Below are 18,125 nucleotides of genomic sequence, written 5' to 3' on the forward strand. Positions count from 1 at the left end.
TGGGAAGAACTACGAGATTAACTTGTTGGGTGCGCTGGTGCACACCTGTAGTCCCAGCTACTTGGGAGGCTAAGGTGGGAGGATTGTTTGAGCCCGGGAGTTCAAGACCAGCCTGGTCAATATAGCAAGACTCCATCTAAAAAAAGTTTGTTTCAATTTTGACTTTTTGTATTCAAATATATAATCAAGTCACGCCCTTAAATAGCAGTTTTAAAAATATGTTTAATGTGGGTATATAGTGTGCATGTATGTGTATATGTATATACACACACACACACACACACACATATATATATATATTTTTTTTTTTTTTTTCTTAGAGATGGGGTTTCACTATGTTGCCCAGGCTGGTCTTGAACTGTCAGCCTCAAGTGATCCTTCTGTCTCAGCCTCTGAAAGTGCTGAGATTAGCTGTAAGCCACCGTGCCTGGCCTATAGTAGGTATATGTATTTTAAACAGCAGTTCTTAAAGTACAGTCCATGGACCCCAGGGGGGACCCCAAAACCCTTTCAGTGGTCTCGGGTATCAAAACTGTTTTCATGATAATATTAAGATATTATGTACTTTCTTCACTGCATTGCCATTTGCAAAACTAATATTGGGTAAAACTGATGGTGCCTTACTTACCACAAATGAAGGCAATGACAACAAACTGTACTAGTAGTAATATACTTTGCATGACTTTGTCATGTCACTACCATGTATTCGGAGGGGGAAAAAGTCAGTTTCACTTAGGAATAGTCCTAGGGGCTGGGCATGGTGGCTCACACCTATAATACCAGCATTTTGGGAGGCCAAAGTGGGAAGATTGCTTGAGGTCAGGAGTTCAAGGCCAGCCCAGGCAATCTAGCGAGATACCATCTCTACAAAAAAATTTTTAAGTTAGCTAGGTGTGGTGGCATGCACCTGTAGTACTAGCTGCTTGGCAGCCTGAGGCACGAGGATTGTTTGAGCCCAGGAGTTCGAGGCTGCAGTGAGCTAAAAAGGTACCACTCTTCTCCTGCTGGTGACAGAATAAGACCCCATCTCTTAATTAACAACCAGAATAGTCTTAGGGCCAGGTGCAGTGACTCATGCCTGTAATCCCAGCACTCTGGAAGGCTGAAGCAGGACAATGGCTTGAGGCTAGGAGTTTAAGACTAGCCTGGGCAACAGAGTGAGACCCAGTCTCTACAAAAAACTTTAAAATTAGCTGGGTGTGGTGGTGCATACCTGTAGTCCTAGCTACTTGGGGGACTGAGGTGAGAAGATTGCTTGTGCCAGAAGTTTGAGGTTACAGTAAATTATGATTGCACCATGCACTCCAGCCTGGGTGACAGAGTGAGACCTGTCTCTAAAAATACAAAATTAAAAAAGAGCCTGGGCAAGGCCAGACGTGGTGGCTCACGCATGTAATCCCAGCATTTTGGGGGGCCGAGGCAGGTGGATCATGAGGTCAAGCGTTCAAGACCAGCCTGGCCAACATAGAGAAACCCTGTCTCTACTAAGAATACAAAAAATTAGCCAGGCGTGATGGCGGGCGCCTGTAATCCCAGCTACTCAGGAGGCTGAGGCAGGAGAATCGCTTGAACCTGGGAGGTGGTGCAGTGAGCCGAGATCGCACCCCTGCACTCCAGCTTGGATGATAGTGCGAGACTCCATCTCAAAAAAACAAACAAAATACAAACACAAACAAAAAGAGCCTGGGCAACATGGAAAAACCTCGTCTCTACTAAAAAATACAAAAAAATAGCCAGCTATGGTGGCACACATGCGCCTGTAGTCCCAGATACCCAGGAGGCTGAGGTGGGAGGATCACCTGAGCCTGGGAGATTGACGTTGCATTGAGCCGTAATTGCACCACTGCACTCCAACCTGGGTAAGAGTGAGACCTTGTCTCAAAAAAAGATAAAATAAAAAATAATAGTCCTTGATGAAGGAGTAAAAATTACTACTTTTATGAAATTTCTACTCTTGAATAGATGTCTTTTAAATATTCTGTGTGATGAAATAGCAGGTACACATAAAGCACTTCTGTGTAAGTATAATGGGTATGACCAGGAGGAGCACCCATACAGTTGTGTGAGTTACAAGATGAACTAGCTATTCTTTCCCTCAACAAAACACCATTTTTATTTGAAAGAATGACTGACAGATACACTATGGCTATCCAGACTTGGGTATTTGGCAGACATTTTCTTAAAAATAAATTAAGAGAATCTGTTCATTCAAGGAAAACAACTGACAGTATTTGCTGCCAATGATAAAATTTGAGATTTCAAGTGAAAATTAGAATTCTGGACATCTTCTATCCCTACTGTGAGTTTGACAGCTTCCCAATTAAGACTTCATTAATGAGATCATTCATAGAATTGATGAGTGCTATTTTTTGATAGTGTAAAATGAAATATCTGACCTTAAGAGCAAGAACCATAAAACTCTTAGAAGAAAATGTAGGAGTAAATCTTTATGTCCTTGGATTTGGCAATGGATTCTATGTGAACAAAAGCTGAGCAACAAAAGAAAAAATAAGTAAATTGGGCTTCATCCAAATTTAAAACTTTTGTGCATCAAAGGACATTATCAAGAAAGTGAAAAAGACAACCTACGAAATAGGAGGAAACACTTTCAAATTATATATCTGATTAACGGTTTAATATTCCAAAATATATTTAAAAACTCCTACAACTTAACAACAAAAAGACAAATAACCCAGTTTAAAAATGGGCAATGGATCTGAATAGACATTTCTCCAAAGAAGATACACAAATGGCCAATAAGGACATGGAAAAAATGCTCAACATCATTAATGACTAGAAAAATTCAAATTGAAACCACAATGAGACACCACTTCACACTTGCTAGGATGACTTTTAAAAAATGCACACACACACAGAAAATAACAAGTGTTAGCAAAAGATGTGGAAAAATTGGAACCATCATGCTTTCCTGGTGGGAATATAAAATGGTGTAACCATGTGGAAAACAGTTTGGTGGTTCCTCTAAAGGCTAAACACAGGATTATATGTGACAACAGTAACAATTCTGCTTCAGGTATATGCCTCCAAAATTGAAAATAGGAACTTAGATACCTGTATGCCAATGTTTATTACACCAATTATTCAGTTAGCCAAAAGGAAGAAATAACCCAAATGTCCATTAATAAAACATACAATAGAATATTATTTAGCCATAAAAAGGAATAAAGTTCTAATATATGCTTTTACATGGATGAACCTTGAAAATATTCTGCTAAGTGAAAGAAGCCAGACACAAATGGAAAAATATTGTATAATTCCACTTATATGAGACATTTAGAATGGATAAAATCAATATACAAAAAATAGATTAGAGGTTACCAGTAGCTGGAGGAAAAAGAGGGTAAGTAGTTGTTGCTTAATAGTTACAGTTTTTGTTTGGGATGATAAAAGTTTTGGAAATAGAGGTGAGGGTTATACAACAGTTTGAATGTAAATAATGCTAATAAATTGTACACTTAAAAATGGTTAAAAAGGCAAATTTATATTTAACCACAGTGTTTTAAAGTGTGAAAAAATACTGGAAAATCTATGTCACCAAGCTAACTAATATTTTCACATGACCAATTAACAATGTTATAAATCCATGCATGGATGAGAGATATATAAAAGTTAAGACAAACCAATAGATTTTAATGTAATAGCATGAAAACTCAAGAACTACTACTTGTCAGTATCAGGAGCATCTATAAATATCTGAGAAGGCAATTGAAATCCTCCTCCTTTTCCTAACTACATACAGAAGGAATATTTCAATTGCTTTCTCAGTTAAGTATGGATATTCTTGATACTTTAGCCAAAACAACATATAATAACGAACTGAATGTAGAAGCAGATATGTACTCATCTCACTAAATACTGTTAATTTTGTTTTAAAAAACACACCTCACATTAATAAGTAATGGGTTCATTTTAAATAAATATTTTAAAACTTTGAATTGGTATTTAGTAAGTATCAATAGATTTAGCACACATAAACCAAAGTATCTAGAATCCTCAATGTGTTCGAAGACTTCATTGGAGTCCTGAAACAAAGAGTCTGAAAATCGCCAGCCTATGAATATATGTTTATTATCAATATTTGACTTAAGAGAACTAAATCCATTCGTTAGCCTGAGAATGTAAAACAAGGAAAAGGCACTAAAAGTGTTTGCTTAACTATTAGTGACACCTAGTGGTCACTCAAATTACCAAGGGAAGAAAATGTTATCTTGTCATTTGAAGAAACTATAATTGAAAGCAAATTCAGAACCAAACGTTTTGATTCTAAGCAGTAGGCAAGACTGCTAACTGCAAAAATTACGTATAATGCCTTCTGTGCATATTCAAGGCATTTAATTTCCTTATATATTCTGATGTATATATTTTTCTTTTCTTTCTTTGTTTCTTTTTTTTTTTTTTGAGATGGAGTTTTGCTCTAGTTGCCCAAGGCTGGAGTGCAATAGCGCAAACTTGGCTCACTGCAGCCTCCGCCTCCTGGGTTCAAATGATTCTCTTGCCTCAGCCTCACGAGTAGCTGGGATTACAGGTGCCTGCCACCACACCTGGCTAATTTTTTGTATTTTTAGTAGAGACAGGGTTTCACCGTGTTGGCCAGTCTGGTCTCGAACTCCTGACGTCAGGCGATCCACCCTCCTTGGCCTCCCAATGTGCTGGGATTACAGGCATCAGCCACCGTGCCCAGCCTGATGTATATATTTCTAAACAACCATTTACAAATAGCTTTTTTTAAATTATTATTATTTTTTAAGAGATGGAGTCTCACTATGTTGTCTAGGTTGGTCTTGAACTCCTGGGATCAAGCAATCCTTTCTTCTGAGCCTCCCAAGTAGCTAGGAGTACAGATGTGCACCACTGCACTTGCCCACAAATAGCATTTAAAAACAGTACATTTAGGCCGGGCGCGGTGGCTCAAGCCTGTAATCCCAGCACTTTGGGAGGCCGAGACAGGCGGATCACGAGGTCAGGAGATCGAGACCATCCTGGCTAATACGGTGAAACCCCGTCTCTACTAAAAATACAAAAAACTAGCCGGGCAAGGTGGCGGGCGCCTGTAGTCCCAGCTACTTGGGAGGCTGAGGCAGGAGAATGGCGTAAACCCAGGGGGTGGAGCTTGCAGTACATTTAGACTGGGCACAGTGGCTTATACCTATAATCCCAGCACTTTGGGAGGCCAAAGTGGGAGGACTGCTTGAGCCCAGGAGTTTGAGATCAGCCTGGGCAACACAGTGAGACCCTGTGTCTACAATGATAAAAATTTAAAAATTAGCTGGGTGTGGTGGCGCCCACCTGTAGTCCCAGCTACTCAGGAGGCTGAGGTGGGAGGATCACTTGAGCCTGGGAGGTTTAGGCTACAGTGAGTCATGACAGAACCACTGCAGTCTAGCCTAGACAATGGAGTAGACCTTGACTCAAAAAATAAAAAAATAAAAAATAAAAACAGTAAATTTAAAGTAGACTTCAGCACTGAAGAATTTTTTTTATTATGGTTATATTTCTAATCAGATAATTTCTAAGATAATCTCTCAAGCAATGATACTTGTGATGTCAGAAACCATCTTGGACATCAACTTCAACCATAGCCCCAACAACTAATTCATCATTCAAGTTCTGCCAAGATTACATCCTGAATTTCTCAAAACTGTCCCCTCATCTTCATCCCTGCTGCCACTATTTAGGTGCAGACTCAATTTATGCCTGAATTATGTCCTGTAATTCAAATTCAATTTCACCATATTGTTTCCCCTTTATAAATCCCTCTAAGGACTCTCATTTGTTTACAAGATCCCAAGCTTCTTAGCTTTATTATGGCATACAAGGTCTTTCATCATCCCTTACTCTTTTCTTATATTCAACTTTATGTTCTAGAAAAATAGGGGCCAGCAACCTTTTTCTGTAAAGGGCTATAGGTAAATATTTTAGGTTTTGTCATATGGTCTCTGTAGAACTACTCAAATCTGCCACTGTAGTGGGAAAGCAACTGTATGGAAATATGCAAATGAATGTATGCAGCTGTGTTCCAATAAAACTATAAAAACAGGCTGAGGGTCAGATTCAGTCTGCAAGCCATTTGGCAACCTCTGTACTACTGAACCACTTGAAATTTCTTACATATATCACACACCATGATTTGTGTGCTGGTATAATCTTATGTATTACAACTATCTCAATTTTAATTTCTAATATAGTAAATATCAATAGATATACCTACATAAATGCATTTTAGGATCTTCAGTAATTTTTAAGAATGTAAAATGGTTCTGAAGTCAAGAAAATAACAGATTATTTCAACCTTTACATTTTATAAAAAAAGAAAAAACTAAGAGGATATCCTACCTTAGTCATAGGTACATGATTAGCTAGTGGCAGATATACAGTAGTAAGCATTTATTAAATAATGTAGTGGTATACGTTATTAAATATATTACTATATTATAATTTGAGTTCCTCTTTCCTAGGCTTAATTATTCTTTTCTTCTAGCATAAACTTAGACTCAAATGTTTAGAACTAGGCAGGGCGCAGAGGCTCATGCCCATAATCCCAGCACTTTGGGAGGTTACGGCAGAAGGACTGCTTAAGCCCAGGAGTTTGAGACATCCTGAGTGACAAAGCAAGAGCCCATCTCTCAAAAAAAACATTAGCTGGGCTTGGTGGTGCACACCTGTAGTCCCAGCTACTTTGGAAGCTGAGGTAGGAGAGTCACTTGAGCCCAGGTGTTCAACACTGCAGTGAGCTAGGATCATGCCATTGCACTTCAGCCTGGGTGACAGAATGAAACCTTGTCTCAAAAAAAAAAAGTTTAGAACTAGATGATTCTTAGTAATCATCTGAACTAACCTCCATCTTACCCAGAGTTGAGATGACTGGCATTACTAAGGTAAGTTCTGCCTTTTCTATTTACAAGGCTGCATGTGTGGGTCAACTGTGCTTCAGTTGGTATGTTCAGGGAATGTGAACTTACTTTCATAAAAACCTAAACAGAATTTATTAGGTAGATAAATTCCCTGAAAAATAAATACATTTTGAATTGTCAGCATCACCGCTCCTCGCCACTCATGTACATAATCTAAAGTTATCAGGATAGCCATTTCACGGAAAACTCACCCTCATCATCACTACTACTACTATGGATCTCAGGAGATGAGTCAGACTGGGATGATGAAAATTCTTCTTTCCATTTTTTCCGTTTCTTTGGTGGTGGCTCAGCCTTTACTTTTAGCTGTTTAACTTTGGGTTTCACAGAAGGGGTTTTTGTAGTTGTAGTTTTTGATGCTGGAGGATCAGAAGCTTTACTACTACTACTTGGCTTAGCTTGAGCAGTTCTGCAATGTTATAAACAAACTTCATTAATACACTGAAATCTTGTTAAACTAAAATAAAATAGAAAAATACAAAAGAATCACAGGAGAAGATTATCTAATTACCCTCACCAATACCTTCAAACTATACAGTCCAAGTCCTATACCTCTCAATGGTGATTCCCATAAAATTTTCTTAAAATACATTCTTTTCACCAGTAGCATTCAATATTCAGTTACTAAGGGACTTTTAGTTCAGTCCTTATTTCTACTTCCTCATTCCCCTCCTTGATTTATGGACTTATTTCCCAGAGACTATGAGGCTGTACAACAGATGATCAGTGGCCTTAGGAAGGTAATGAATGATATAACCATAATTGCCATATCTAGCTCTGACCCTAAGAAACTCTCACAGGCTCTGGTAGTGTCAGGTTTTGATGTAGAAACCCAAATGTGGCCAGGCGCGGTGGCTCATGCCTGTAATCCTAGCACTTTGGGAGGCCGAGGCGGGTGGATCACCTGAGGTTGGGAGTTCGAGACCAGCCTGGCCAACATAGTGAAACCCCATCTCTACTAAAAATACAAAAATTGGCTGGGAGTGGTGGCATGCGCCTGTAGTCTCAACTACTTGGGAGGCTGAGGCAGGAGAATCGCTTGAACCTGGGAGGTGGGGGTTGCAGTGAGCCAAGATCACGCCGTGGCACTCAAGCCTGGGCAACAAGAGCAAAACTCCATCTCAAAAAAAAGAAAAGAAAAGAAACCCAAATGCATCTGTCCTAGAGTCCCTCAAGATTTGCTCTATGCCATCTGGGTATGGTGGTTCACACCTGTAATTCCAGCACTTTGGGAGGCTAAGGCGGGCAAAGTGCTTGAGCCCAAGAGTCAAGACCAACCTGAACAACATGGTAAAATCCCATTCCTACAAAAATTAGCTGGGTACAGTGGTGCGTACCTGTAGTCCCAGCTACTTGGGAGGTTGAGGCAGGAGGATCACCGAGCCTGGGAGGTTGAGGCTGCAGTGCTGTGATCATGCCACTACACTGCAGCCTTAGTGACAGGGTGAGACCCTGTCTCAAATAAAAGATGTGCTCTCTGCCAGGTCTGAAGATTTGAGTGGATAAAATTCCATCATAAAAATAAGGTAAGCTGCTTCCAGTAGGTGGGAATGTTAATGAAACTGGACCTACTTGGCACTCGATTAAGAATATCTAGGGTCATACCTGCTTTCTCATACAGACCACAGGGTCAAGTCAGTTATCTTCCAGATTCATGCTCCAGACAACCCAGAGTCACATTAATACACACTAATAATTCTACTGTGTACACTTGTTCAGTAATGTAGAGTTCTCACAGTTTTTTTCTCAAAAATTATTTTAAATTTAATTTATTGAATTGTTATTTACATTTTATAGAAGAAAAAGGGAGCATCAGGGAAGTTGTCTTCTTTAGGTCACATAAAGCTGGACTCAAACTTTTTGCCTCTACAATTTTTTTTCACAATACTAGGGTGACACCAAAAGGACTCAGGGAAAAGAAAAGGGCACCCACCCACCACAGAAAGCCGTGAGCTTTGCAGTGCCCATCTCATGCCTTCTAAAGAATCACTTATTTCATCAGGCTCTGAAATTTTTTGACTTGTGTATAATAAAAAAAAAAAAATCTCTTTAATTGATATGCTCCTTTGTACATTGGTATCATTAATAATACACCAATAGATATGCACAAATATATCACCTAAGAAAACACATACCTGATAGCTTGTGAAGGTTTGTTTCTTGGCTTTTTAGAACACACTCTGACATATTCCTTCTTGTTTGCATTTTCAATGAACTTCACATATATTCTTTTGTATTTACTCTTTGCATCTCCAAAATATCCAAGATACTGAGGAAAGAAACACTTTGAGTTACACAATTGTTCAATCTATATATAAATGCTACTTTGTTGGTTCGATTGACTATCACATAGCCAACCTTCAAGTTTTTAAAATGCAGCTCTGGCCGGGCTAATTTTACCCTCTAAAAAACTGATCCCAGGCTCACTATTGATTTCATATGTACAAGTCCATATGTACAAGCAATCTCATTAGGCATATTCTTACTTCCAGTTACGTAAGTATGAGAGAATAACTTCCATCAGTCTTCTGGTAAATCTGGATATTTGACTAGTAGAATAATCAATATAAAGGAGCCTCTGAGTTCATCTGAACTCTTCATAGGCTAACATTAATCCCTATCCTTTATTAAAAAAAAAAAGTTAAACAATAGTACAAGGTCAATTAATTTTAAATAGCTGATATTTAACAAATGACTTTATTTTTATATTAGACTATCAAGGAGCGTCAATATTCTAGTTCAAATTATATGCTATTTTATATCAAAATTATTCAATATAAAATACTTCTAAATTTAAATCATTCTGTTTTTTTCGGGACCACTGTCAAAATAAGGCTAATATAAACATGCATTTTACTTACACTATTTGTAGCAGCAAATTCTCTTTGACCATCTCGAATTTCAGGAACAAATTTCTGTAATAAAGCTTTTTGTACTTTCCAAATAGCTGGAGGTTCTTTTCCTGTTTTTAAAGCCTCCTGTAATAACCAGAATTAATGATACTTTATAAAACACAGCAACATATTTTAGATCTTACAATGTTAGAGATGAAAGGAATCTGAAAGGCCTACCCTAGCTCAACCTCCTTACCTCTCTATCTGATATTCTGCAATAATTCTTATAAGCTGATTAGGTTATTCAGTCTCTGCTTAAATTATTCCAGAAATAGGGAGTTCATTAACACACAAAGTAGCCCATTACCCATTTGTGCAGCTAAAACTACTGGAAAGTTTTCTTCTAATGACACTGTCCTATGTTACATATGCAATTTTATAACCATGTATATATACATATCTTAAAAGACCCTAAACAAACATGTTAAAATATTAAAAGGAGTTAATTGTGAATAATGAGAATATGGAATGTTATATTCTTCACTGCACTTTTTTTGTTTTTCTTTTTTTGGAGACGAAGTCTCGCTCTGTTGCCCAGGCTAGAGTCTCGTTGTGTCGCCCAGTGGCGTGATCTCAGCTCACTGCAAGCTCTGCCTCCCGGGTTCACGCCATTCTCCTGCCACAGCCTCCCGAGTAGCTGGGACTACAGGCGCCTGCACCACACTTGGCTAATTTTTTGTATTTTTAGTAGAGACGGGGTTTCACCGTGTTAGCCAGGATGGTCTCAATTTCCTGACCTCATGATCCGCCCGCCTTGGCCTCCCAAAGTGCTAGGATTACAGGAGTGAGCCACCGTGCCCGGCCTTCACTGCACTTTTTAATGTCATTCCAGTGTTTTTCAAAAAGGCAAAAGTGACTGGATGCAGTGGCTCATGCCTGTAATCCCAGCACTTTGGGAGGCCAAGATGGGAGGACTGTTTGAGGCCAAAAGTTTGAGACCAGCCTGGTCAACATAGCAAGATCCCATCTCTATTTAAAAAAATACATAAAAAGGCAAAAGCAAAGCAAGCAAACAGAAACCCCAAAATATGTTATTTTAAACACAGCTAAAACTTTCTTACATAAAATTATTACATTCTCTTCATGGTTATACAACTTGAAATTATGAAATTAAATTTAATTCTACTTTTATGTGGTAGTCCTGTTATTTTTGTTTAAACGTTTAAATTATATAAATAACGATTTTCTCCAAACTACTAATAATGAGTTGGGAACCGTGAAAAAAGTCAACATTTTTAAACTACTGTAATTACTAATACTGAAATGCAACTGACTACATTTGTACAGAAATACATACAACTAAGTTAAAGTTAAAATTATCTTCAATGATATCTGACATCTACTCTTAATATTTTGATTTTATCAAACACTTATAACAGGATAAAACTTTCTGTAATTCGAAGTAGATGCATGCTATTAAAGTCATAAAGAAGGCTATCACAGGCACACCGGCTAAACTATGACCTTTACATTGGTGAACACTGACATCACCTTAAAAGTCTCTATGTCTTCTATCTTTACCACAAATTCGTCACGCTCTCTGTATTGGCCTTCTCCTCCGCTTTCTGTGTTCTCCTCATCTGTAAAACCTTCTACGGCAACAGTGTCCTGTCCTTTTGCAAATTGGTCTGAAGGAAGACCATCAAGTTCAATGGGCTTTGAGGATTCCGAAGAGCTTATATTTTCCAGAATATTTACTGCATATGAAGTAGAGTGGAGAGGTTCTTGCTTAACTGCACCCACAGTGGTGGAGGAAGTAGTAGCCGTACCAGTAGTATTGGCAGTTGGGCTAGTAGTTGCCACCTGTAAGGCTTCTGAAACGAAACCAAACAAATGGAAATCAGTATTACAAATATTTAAACACTTACTTGTTTTGTGTAAAACTTAAAACAGTTTAAAAAGAAAGACTTGATTATTTTGTAATAAAATTGGTTGAAACAAAACCAAGGAAGAAATTAGACAACAGATGTTAATTTTCAAGAATCAAAGATGTGAGAATTGAGTCTGAATGACAAGTAGACTGCAAATCTGCAACTATCTACCTACCCTCCCGCTGCCAATTCCATGTAAGTAGAGCAAAACTATTTTTAAAACAGACTGGGTATAGTGACTCACCATCTGTAGTCCCAGCCCTATTAAAAAAAACAAAAAAATTAGCCAAGCATAATGTTGTGTGCCTGTAGTCTCAGCTAATCAGGAGGATGAGATGCAAAAATTGCTTGGGCCCAGGAGTTTGAGGGTTACAGTGAGGTATGATGGTGCCACTGCACTCCAGTGTGGGTGACAGAACAAGACCCTACCTAAAAAAATAATAAAAATAAAGACATGAAAGTGATAAAAGATAAGGAAGGGTCGGCCAGCCAAAACTGTGACTCTTCGATGAAAAACCAAATACATGTGGGGAAAAAAAAATCCCAAAACATTCTGAAACAGCACTAGAGGCTATCAAAATTAAAATGATTATAAAGTAGTACTATGAAAAACTGTATGCCAACAAATTAAATAAGTTAGATGAAATGAACAAATTCCTAGAAACTACTAACAAAGACTGGGGCCGGGCACGGTGGCTCATGCCTGTAATCCCACCATTTTAGAGGCCAAAGTGAGTGGATCACGAGGTCAGGAGTTCGAGACCAGCCTGACCAACACGGTGAAACCCTGTCTCTAATAAAAATACAAAAATTAGCTAGGCATGGTGGTGTGTGCCTGTAATCCCAGCAACTCAGGAGGGTGAGGCAGGAGAATTGCTTGAACCCGGGAGGCGCAGGTCGCAGTGAGCCAAGATTGTGCCACTGCACTCCAGCAGCCTGGGCAACAGAGACTCTGTCTCAAGAAAAAAAAAAAAAAAAAAAAGACTCGGGAAGAAATAGAAAATCTGAATACCCCAATACAAAGTAAAGAAAATAAAAGTAATTTCAAAACATCCCACAAAGAAAAGCATAGGCCCATATGGCTTCACTGGATGATTCTATCAATAATTAAAAGATATCAATCTTTTATAAACTCCAAACAATAGGAGGAAACACTTCCCAACTCATTCTGTGAAGCCAGTATTATTCCAATACCAAAACCTGACAAAAACAGCATGAGATAACTATACACTAATATCCCTTAGTATATAAATACAAAAACCCACAATGAAATACTAGCAAATCCACCAACATACAAAAAGAATCATACAATGTGACCACGTGGGATTTATCTTAGGAATGCAGTTAGTTTAACACCTGAAAATCAATGTAATACACTATGTTAATAGAAAACAGCATAGGAGCACAGGATCATCTCAATAGGTGAAGAAAAAGCATCTGACAAAATGTAATGCCTTTTTATGATAAAAACATTCAACTACCTGGGAACTTCCTCAACTTTACAGAGGACATTTAGAAAAAAATCAGTAACTAACATCATACTTAGTGGTTAAAACTGTAAACTTTCTCCCTAAGAAAGATATCTGAAGAAGCAAAACTATATTTGCAGGTTACATGATCCTGTATATAGAAAATCCCAAGGCCTGGGCGCAGTGGCTCACTCCTGTAATCCCAGCACTTTGGGAGGCCGAGGCGGGCAGATCACCTGAGGTCAGAAGTTCGAGACCAGCCTGGCCAACATGGTGAAATCCCGTCTCTACTAAGAATACAAAAAAATTAGCCAGGCATGGTGGCACACACCTGCAATCCCAGCAACTTGAGAGGCTGAGGCAGGAGAACTGCCTAAACCTGGGAGGCAGAGGTTGCAGTGAGCCAAGATCTCACCACTACACTCCATCCTGGGCAACAAGAGCAAGAACTCCATTTCAAAAAACAAACAAACAAAAAAATCCCAAGGAATATACTGAAAAACTATCAGAACTAAAAAATGAGTTCAGCAAGATTGCAGGGTATAAGATCAATATATAAAAATCAAATGTATTTCTATACATTTGCAGTAAACAACCCAAAAATAAAATTAAGAACACAATTCCATTTATAATAGCGTCAAAAGTAACATTTATGAATAAATTTAACAAAAGAACTGCAAAACTTACATTGAAAAAACTATAAAAACACTGTTCAGAGAAATTATAGAAGATCTATATAACTGGAAAAACATCCCATGTTCATGGATGAGAAGACACAACACTGTTAAGATGGCAATGTTCCCCAAACTGATCTATGGAATCAACCCACTTCCTATAAAAATCTGAGCTTCATTTTTTACAAAAATTGAAAAATTGTTCCTAAATTCATATGGAAATGAAAGGGACCCAGAATAGCCAAAACGATATTGGAAAAAAAGAACAAAGTTGGAAGACTGACATTTCTCAATTTCAAAACTTACTATAAAGCTATAGAAATACAGACTGTGATACTGACACGGACATACATAGGTACAGATCAATGGAATAGAATGAAAGTTCAGAAATAAACTCCTACACTTATGAGCAAATGATTTTCAAAAAAGGTGCCAGAACCATTCTAATAGAGAAAGAATAGTTAACCATCCTACTATGATGATTATAATTAAAAATACAGACATTAACAAATGTTACCAAGAAAGTGGAATGAATGGAGTCCTTATACATCACTGATGAAAATGTAAAATGGTACAACCACATTGGAAAATAGTTTGGCCATTCCTCTATTAAGCATGCAGATGTATGATTGAGGAATTCCACTTCTGGATGTGTACCCTAGAGACAATAAACATCCATACAAACCTTTGTACATGAATGTTTACAGATTTATTCATAAGAGCCAAAAACTCTATCAATGGATAATTGGATATACAAAATGTGATATATCCATATTAGGGAATAAAAAGGAATTAGATACTGAAACATGCTACAACATAGATAAACCCTGAAAACATTATGCTAACTGAAAGAAGCCAGTTACAGAAGGTCACATATCATAGGATTCCCTTTACACGAAACATCCCAAATAGGCAAATCTACAGAGAGAGAAAGATTTGTGGTTGCCTATAGCTGGGTGTGGGTATGGGAATGGGCTCCTTAATGGATACAGGGTTTCTTTTTGAAAGATGGAAATGCTGCACAAGTCTATGAACCACTGAATTGCACACTTTAAATGAGTGGATGTTATTGTGTATGAATTATAATTCAATAAAACTTAAAAATACTTCAAATACAGAGCTGACAGAGGAACTCTGGGCTGAGGAACAAATATAAAGAACATGTAGCATTCCAGTGGTAAGTCTGAATAATACTGATGAACTAAAATAGTCACATATACAACAATAAGTAAATAAAAATTGGGAAGGCCAGGCTGGGCACAGTGGCTCATGCCTGTAATCCCAGCACTTCGGGAGGCTGAGGCAGGCAGATGACTTGAGGTCAGGCATTCAAGACCAGCCTGGCCAGCATGGTAAAACACCATGTCTACTAAAATACAAAAATTAGCCAGGCATAATGGCAGATGCCTGTAATCTCAGCTACTCGGGAGGCTGAGGCAGGAGAATCACTTGAACCTGGGAGGCGGAGGTTGCAGTGAGCCGAGATTGTGCAACTGCACTCCAGTCTGGGTGACAGAGCAAGATTCCTTCTCAAAAAAAGAAAAAAGGAAGGAAGGCCAGTGACCCCTTTAACTGTTCTGAGCTATAGGCAGAAGGGTTGTTTGACCACAGGCTAAAATGCAAAAGCTGTACTCTGAAGAAAGTGAATTCTACTTGCCTAGAATGGTGGAGGAGCTGAGAGAAAACCAAAGCAGGGCCTGAGGCAAAGCCAGACTTCCAATACAGAAAAAATGGAAATGCAGACTAGCAGGGGAAATCCATGAATGAACTAAAGTGCTTGACAAATAGAGTAAAGACCTCCTTATTGCTACCAGCCAGCCTACCTGTTCCCGTCCCAAATTAAAGCCATCCTCATACATTTACACATTTCCCACTCCAGGGAAAAGGCCTGTTGAGGAAATATAGATGAATATTCTAATCATGTTAGGAGCCCATACTATTTTATCCTAACATATTTCTATAATGCTATAGTTACACGGTCATACTTTTCTGTCACAAAAATATGTGTGTAAATGGAAACTGATTTGTAACTGAAGGCTCAAAATATTACACATTTCTAACATACAATTGTATAGTTGATCCAAATTAATATCTTTTCACATTTTAGACAAGTATTAAATGTAAAAATCATGCTTCTGTTGGACATGGCACTTAAAATTATTCATACATGGATCCATGGATAGTACTTATTGAGATAGATTTTACAACCAATTTTATTTGTCCTTCACTTTTATTGATATAAGAACTGAGAAACCATGTTCATATAAATAATGGACAAATTAAGGAATAAAAGTGACTTTGTTATAGCAATGTCACTGACTTCTGCAAATACTTTCTAAGTTATATGGCAAAACAAATCACATAGCTATCTGTGAACCAAAACAGAGATGCTGCAGCACACTCTGAGAAAAGGAAATACTAAAGGTATTTTAGTATTTAGTTTGCTTTAATCAAATGCAAAATCATCCCCAGGAGAAGCTATGAGGTATAAGAATGAATGAAGGGTAAACTGAGAAATGTATAAGTAAATGTAAACAAATGACTAAAAGACTATGAATGATGATAGAATTAAATATGTGTAACAATAACATTTATGTCAGGAGGGGATTAAATGGAGCTCCACTGTTCAAAAATCTGTATTATTCAGAAAAAGGAAGATACTGACAGATTTGGAGAAGCTAATAGTGCATGTTGTAATTTCTATTGTAACCAGGAAAAGAACAGAAATATTTCACCAAAATAATCAGGGGGTGGGCAGCTAGATAAAGGTATGAATAAATAGCAAGACTGACCACATAATGATTATTGAAATGGATGATGCCCTCAGAATTGGGTTTCATTATGCCAATCTCTGTACTTTTGTATATGTTTGAAATTTTCTATGAAAAAAGCAAAAAAATTTTTTTTTAAAAAAAGAATGTATAACTTCTAGTAGAGGGAAAGTTCATCAATACTTTATTTATATGCCCTTTATAGGAAGTTTTAAAAACAAACCAAATAGTCTTTTCTTTTTTTAAGAGATAGCATCTAGCTCTGTCACCCAGGCTGGAGTGCAATGGTGTGATTCCAGCTCACTGCAGCCTCAAACTCCTGGGCTCATACGATACTCCTGTCTCAGGCTCCCCATTAGCTAGGAAGACAGGCACATGCCAACATGCCCAGCTGTTTTTTGTTTTTTGTAGAGCTAGGATTTCACTATGTTTCCCAAACTAAAAAGTATAGTCTTTAGAGATGCATACATACATGGTAAAATTATATTAAGTAAGGAAGTGATTACCATCCAAGTCAGTTAGTGATTTGCTCTCGAGGTTAACAGTGAGTTTAATTTAATACTCAATTAATTTTGATACTTTCTTGCTTTCCAATGAATGACATTTAACACTATAAATCTGCTTCTTCACACCAAACCCTGGCCACATCCTATTAGTTTCAGTATATAATGCTCCACTGTCCATTCCAATTAGTTTGTCATTCCAGTTTTGGTTTCCTTTTTAAGCCAAGAGTTATTTAGAAGGGTGAGTTTTTCTTTGTTCCTTTCTTTTTTCTTTCTAGAAATGGCTGCACTGTATCCAGGGGATGTAGCTTGAATAATGTCTGCATTTTCAAATCTGGGAAGTTTTGTTCTGTATTTTTCTTTATGCATGTTTAATTTTCATATGTGGGTTGTATTTCACAAGAAAAAATATTCCAAAAGAAAACATAGATATGGAAAATATACTAAAAAATGCTAATAACAACAAAATTAGTATGACAATATTAAAAACAGAAATCATTAAGTGGGAAAAAGAGATTTTATTATGATAAAAGGAAATTTAACTGTAGTAAAATTTTATGCACTGAATTACACGGGTTCAAAATATCAAGTAAACAGTATTAGAAAAATAATATAACATAATGGGAAACTTTAACACACCTTTCTCAGGAATCAACAGATCAAGCAATCTAAAAACAAATAAGGGTAGAGAGGAGTTTTAAAACTTTTTATTACTATGAAATTTTAGACTACACAAAAGTAGAGAATACAAACCCTACTACAACCCAGCTATAACAAGCACAAACATTTTGGTTCATATGTAAACATTTTCTTAAATCACCTAATATCATTTATTAAATAAAAAAGATATAGCCGGGCACGGTGGCTCAAGCCTGTAATCCCAGCACTTTGGGAGGCCGAGACGGGCGGATCACGAGGTCGGGAGATCAAGACTATCCTGGCTAACACAGTGAAACCCCGTCTCTACTAAAAAATACAAAAAAAAAAAAACTAGCCAGGCGAGGTGGCGGG

The 18,125-nt window shown here is 37.6% G+C and overlaps 1 protein-coding gene across 1 annotated transcript in view; it reads right to left on the bottom strand.

The window, feature by feature from the left end:
• QSER1 (glutamine and serine rich 1) overlaps positions 1-18,125 on the bottom strand; it is an 86,568-nt gene that overhangs the window by 15,259 nt on the left and 53,184 nt on the right. The window contains exons 5-8 of the mRNA XM_023185517.2: positions 11,318-11,640; positions 9,794-9,910; positions 9,068-9,201; positions 7,124-7,341 (exon numbers count right to left, since the gene is read on the bottom strand). Of these exons, the coding sequence (XP_023041285.1) occupies positions 7,124-7,341; positions 9,068-9,201; positions 9,794-9,910; positions 11,318-11,640 (792 nt within the window). The remainder of the gene's footprint in view (positions 1-7,123; positions 7,342-9,067; positions 9,202-9,793; positions 9,911-11,317; positions 11,641-18,125) is intronic.

The sequence above is a fragment of the Piliocolobus tephrosceles genome, chromosome 13, assembly GCF_002776525.5.
Source record: "Piliocolobus tephrosceles isolate RC106 chromosome 13, ASM277652v3, whole genome shotgun sequence".
NCBI classification, from domain to species: Eukaryota; Metazoa; Chordata; class Mammalia; order Primates; family Cercopithecidae; genus Piliocolobus; species Piliocolobus tephrosceles.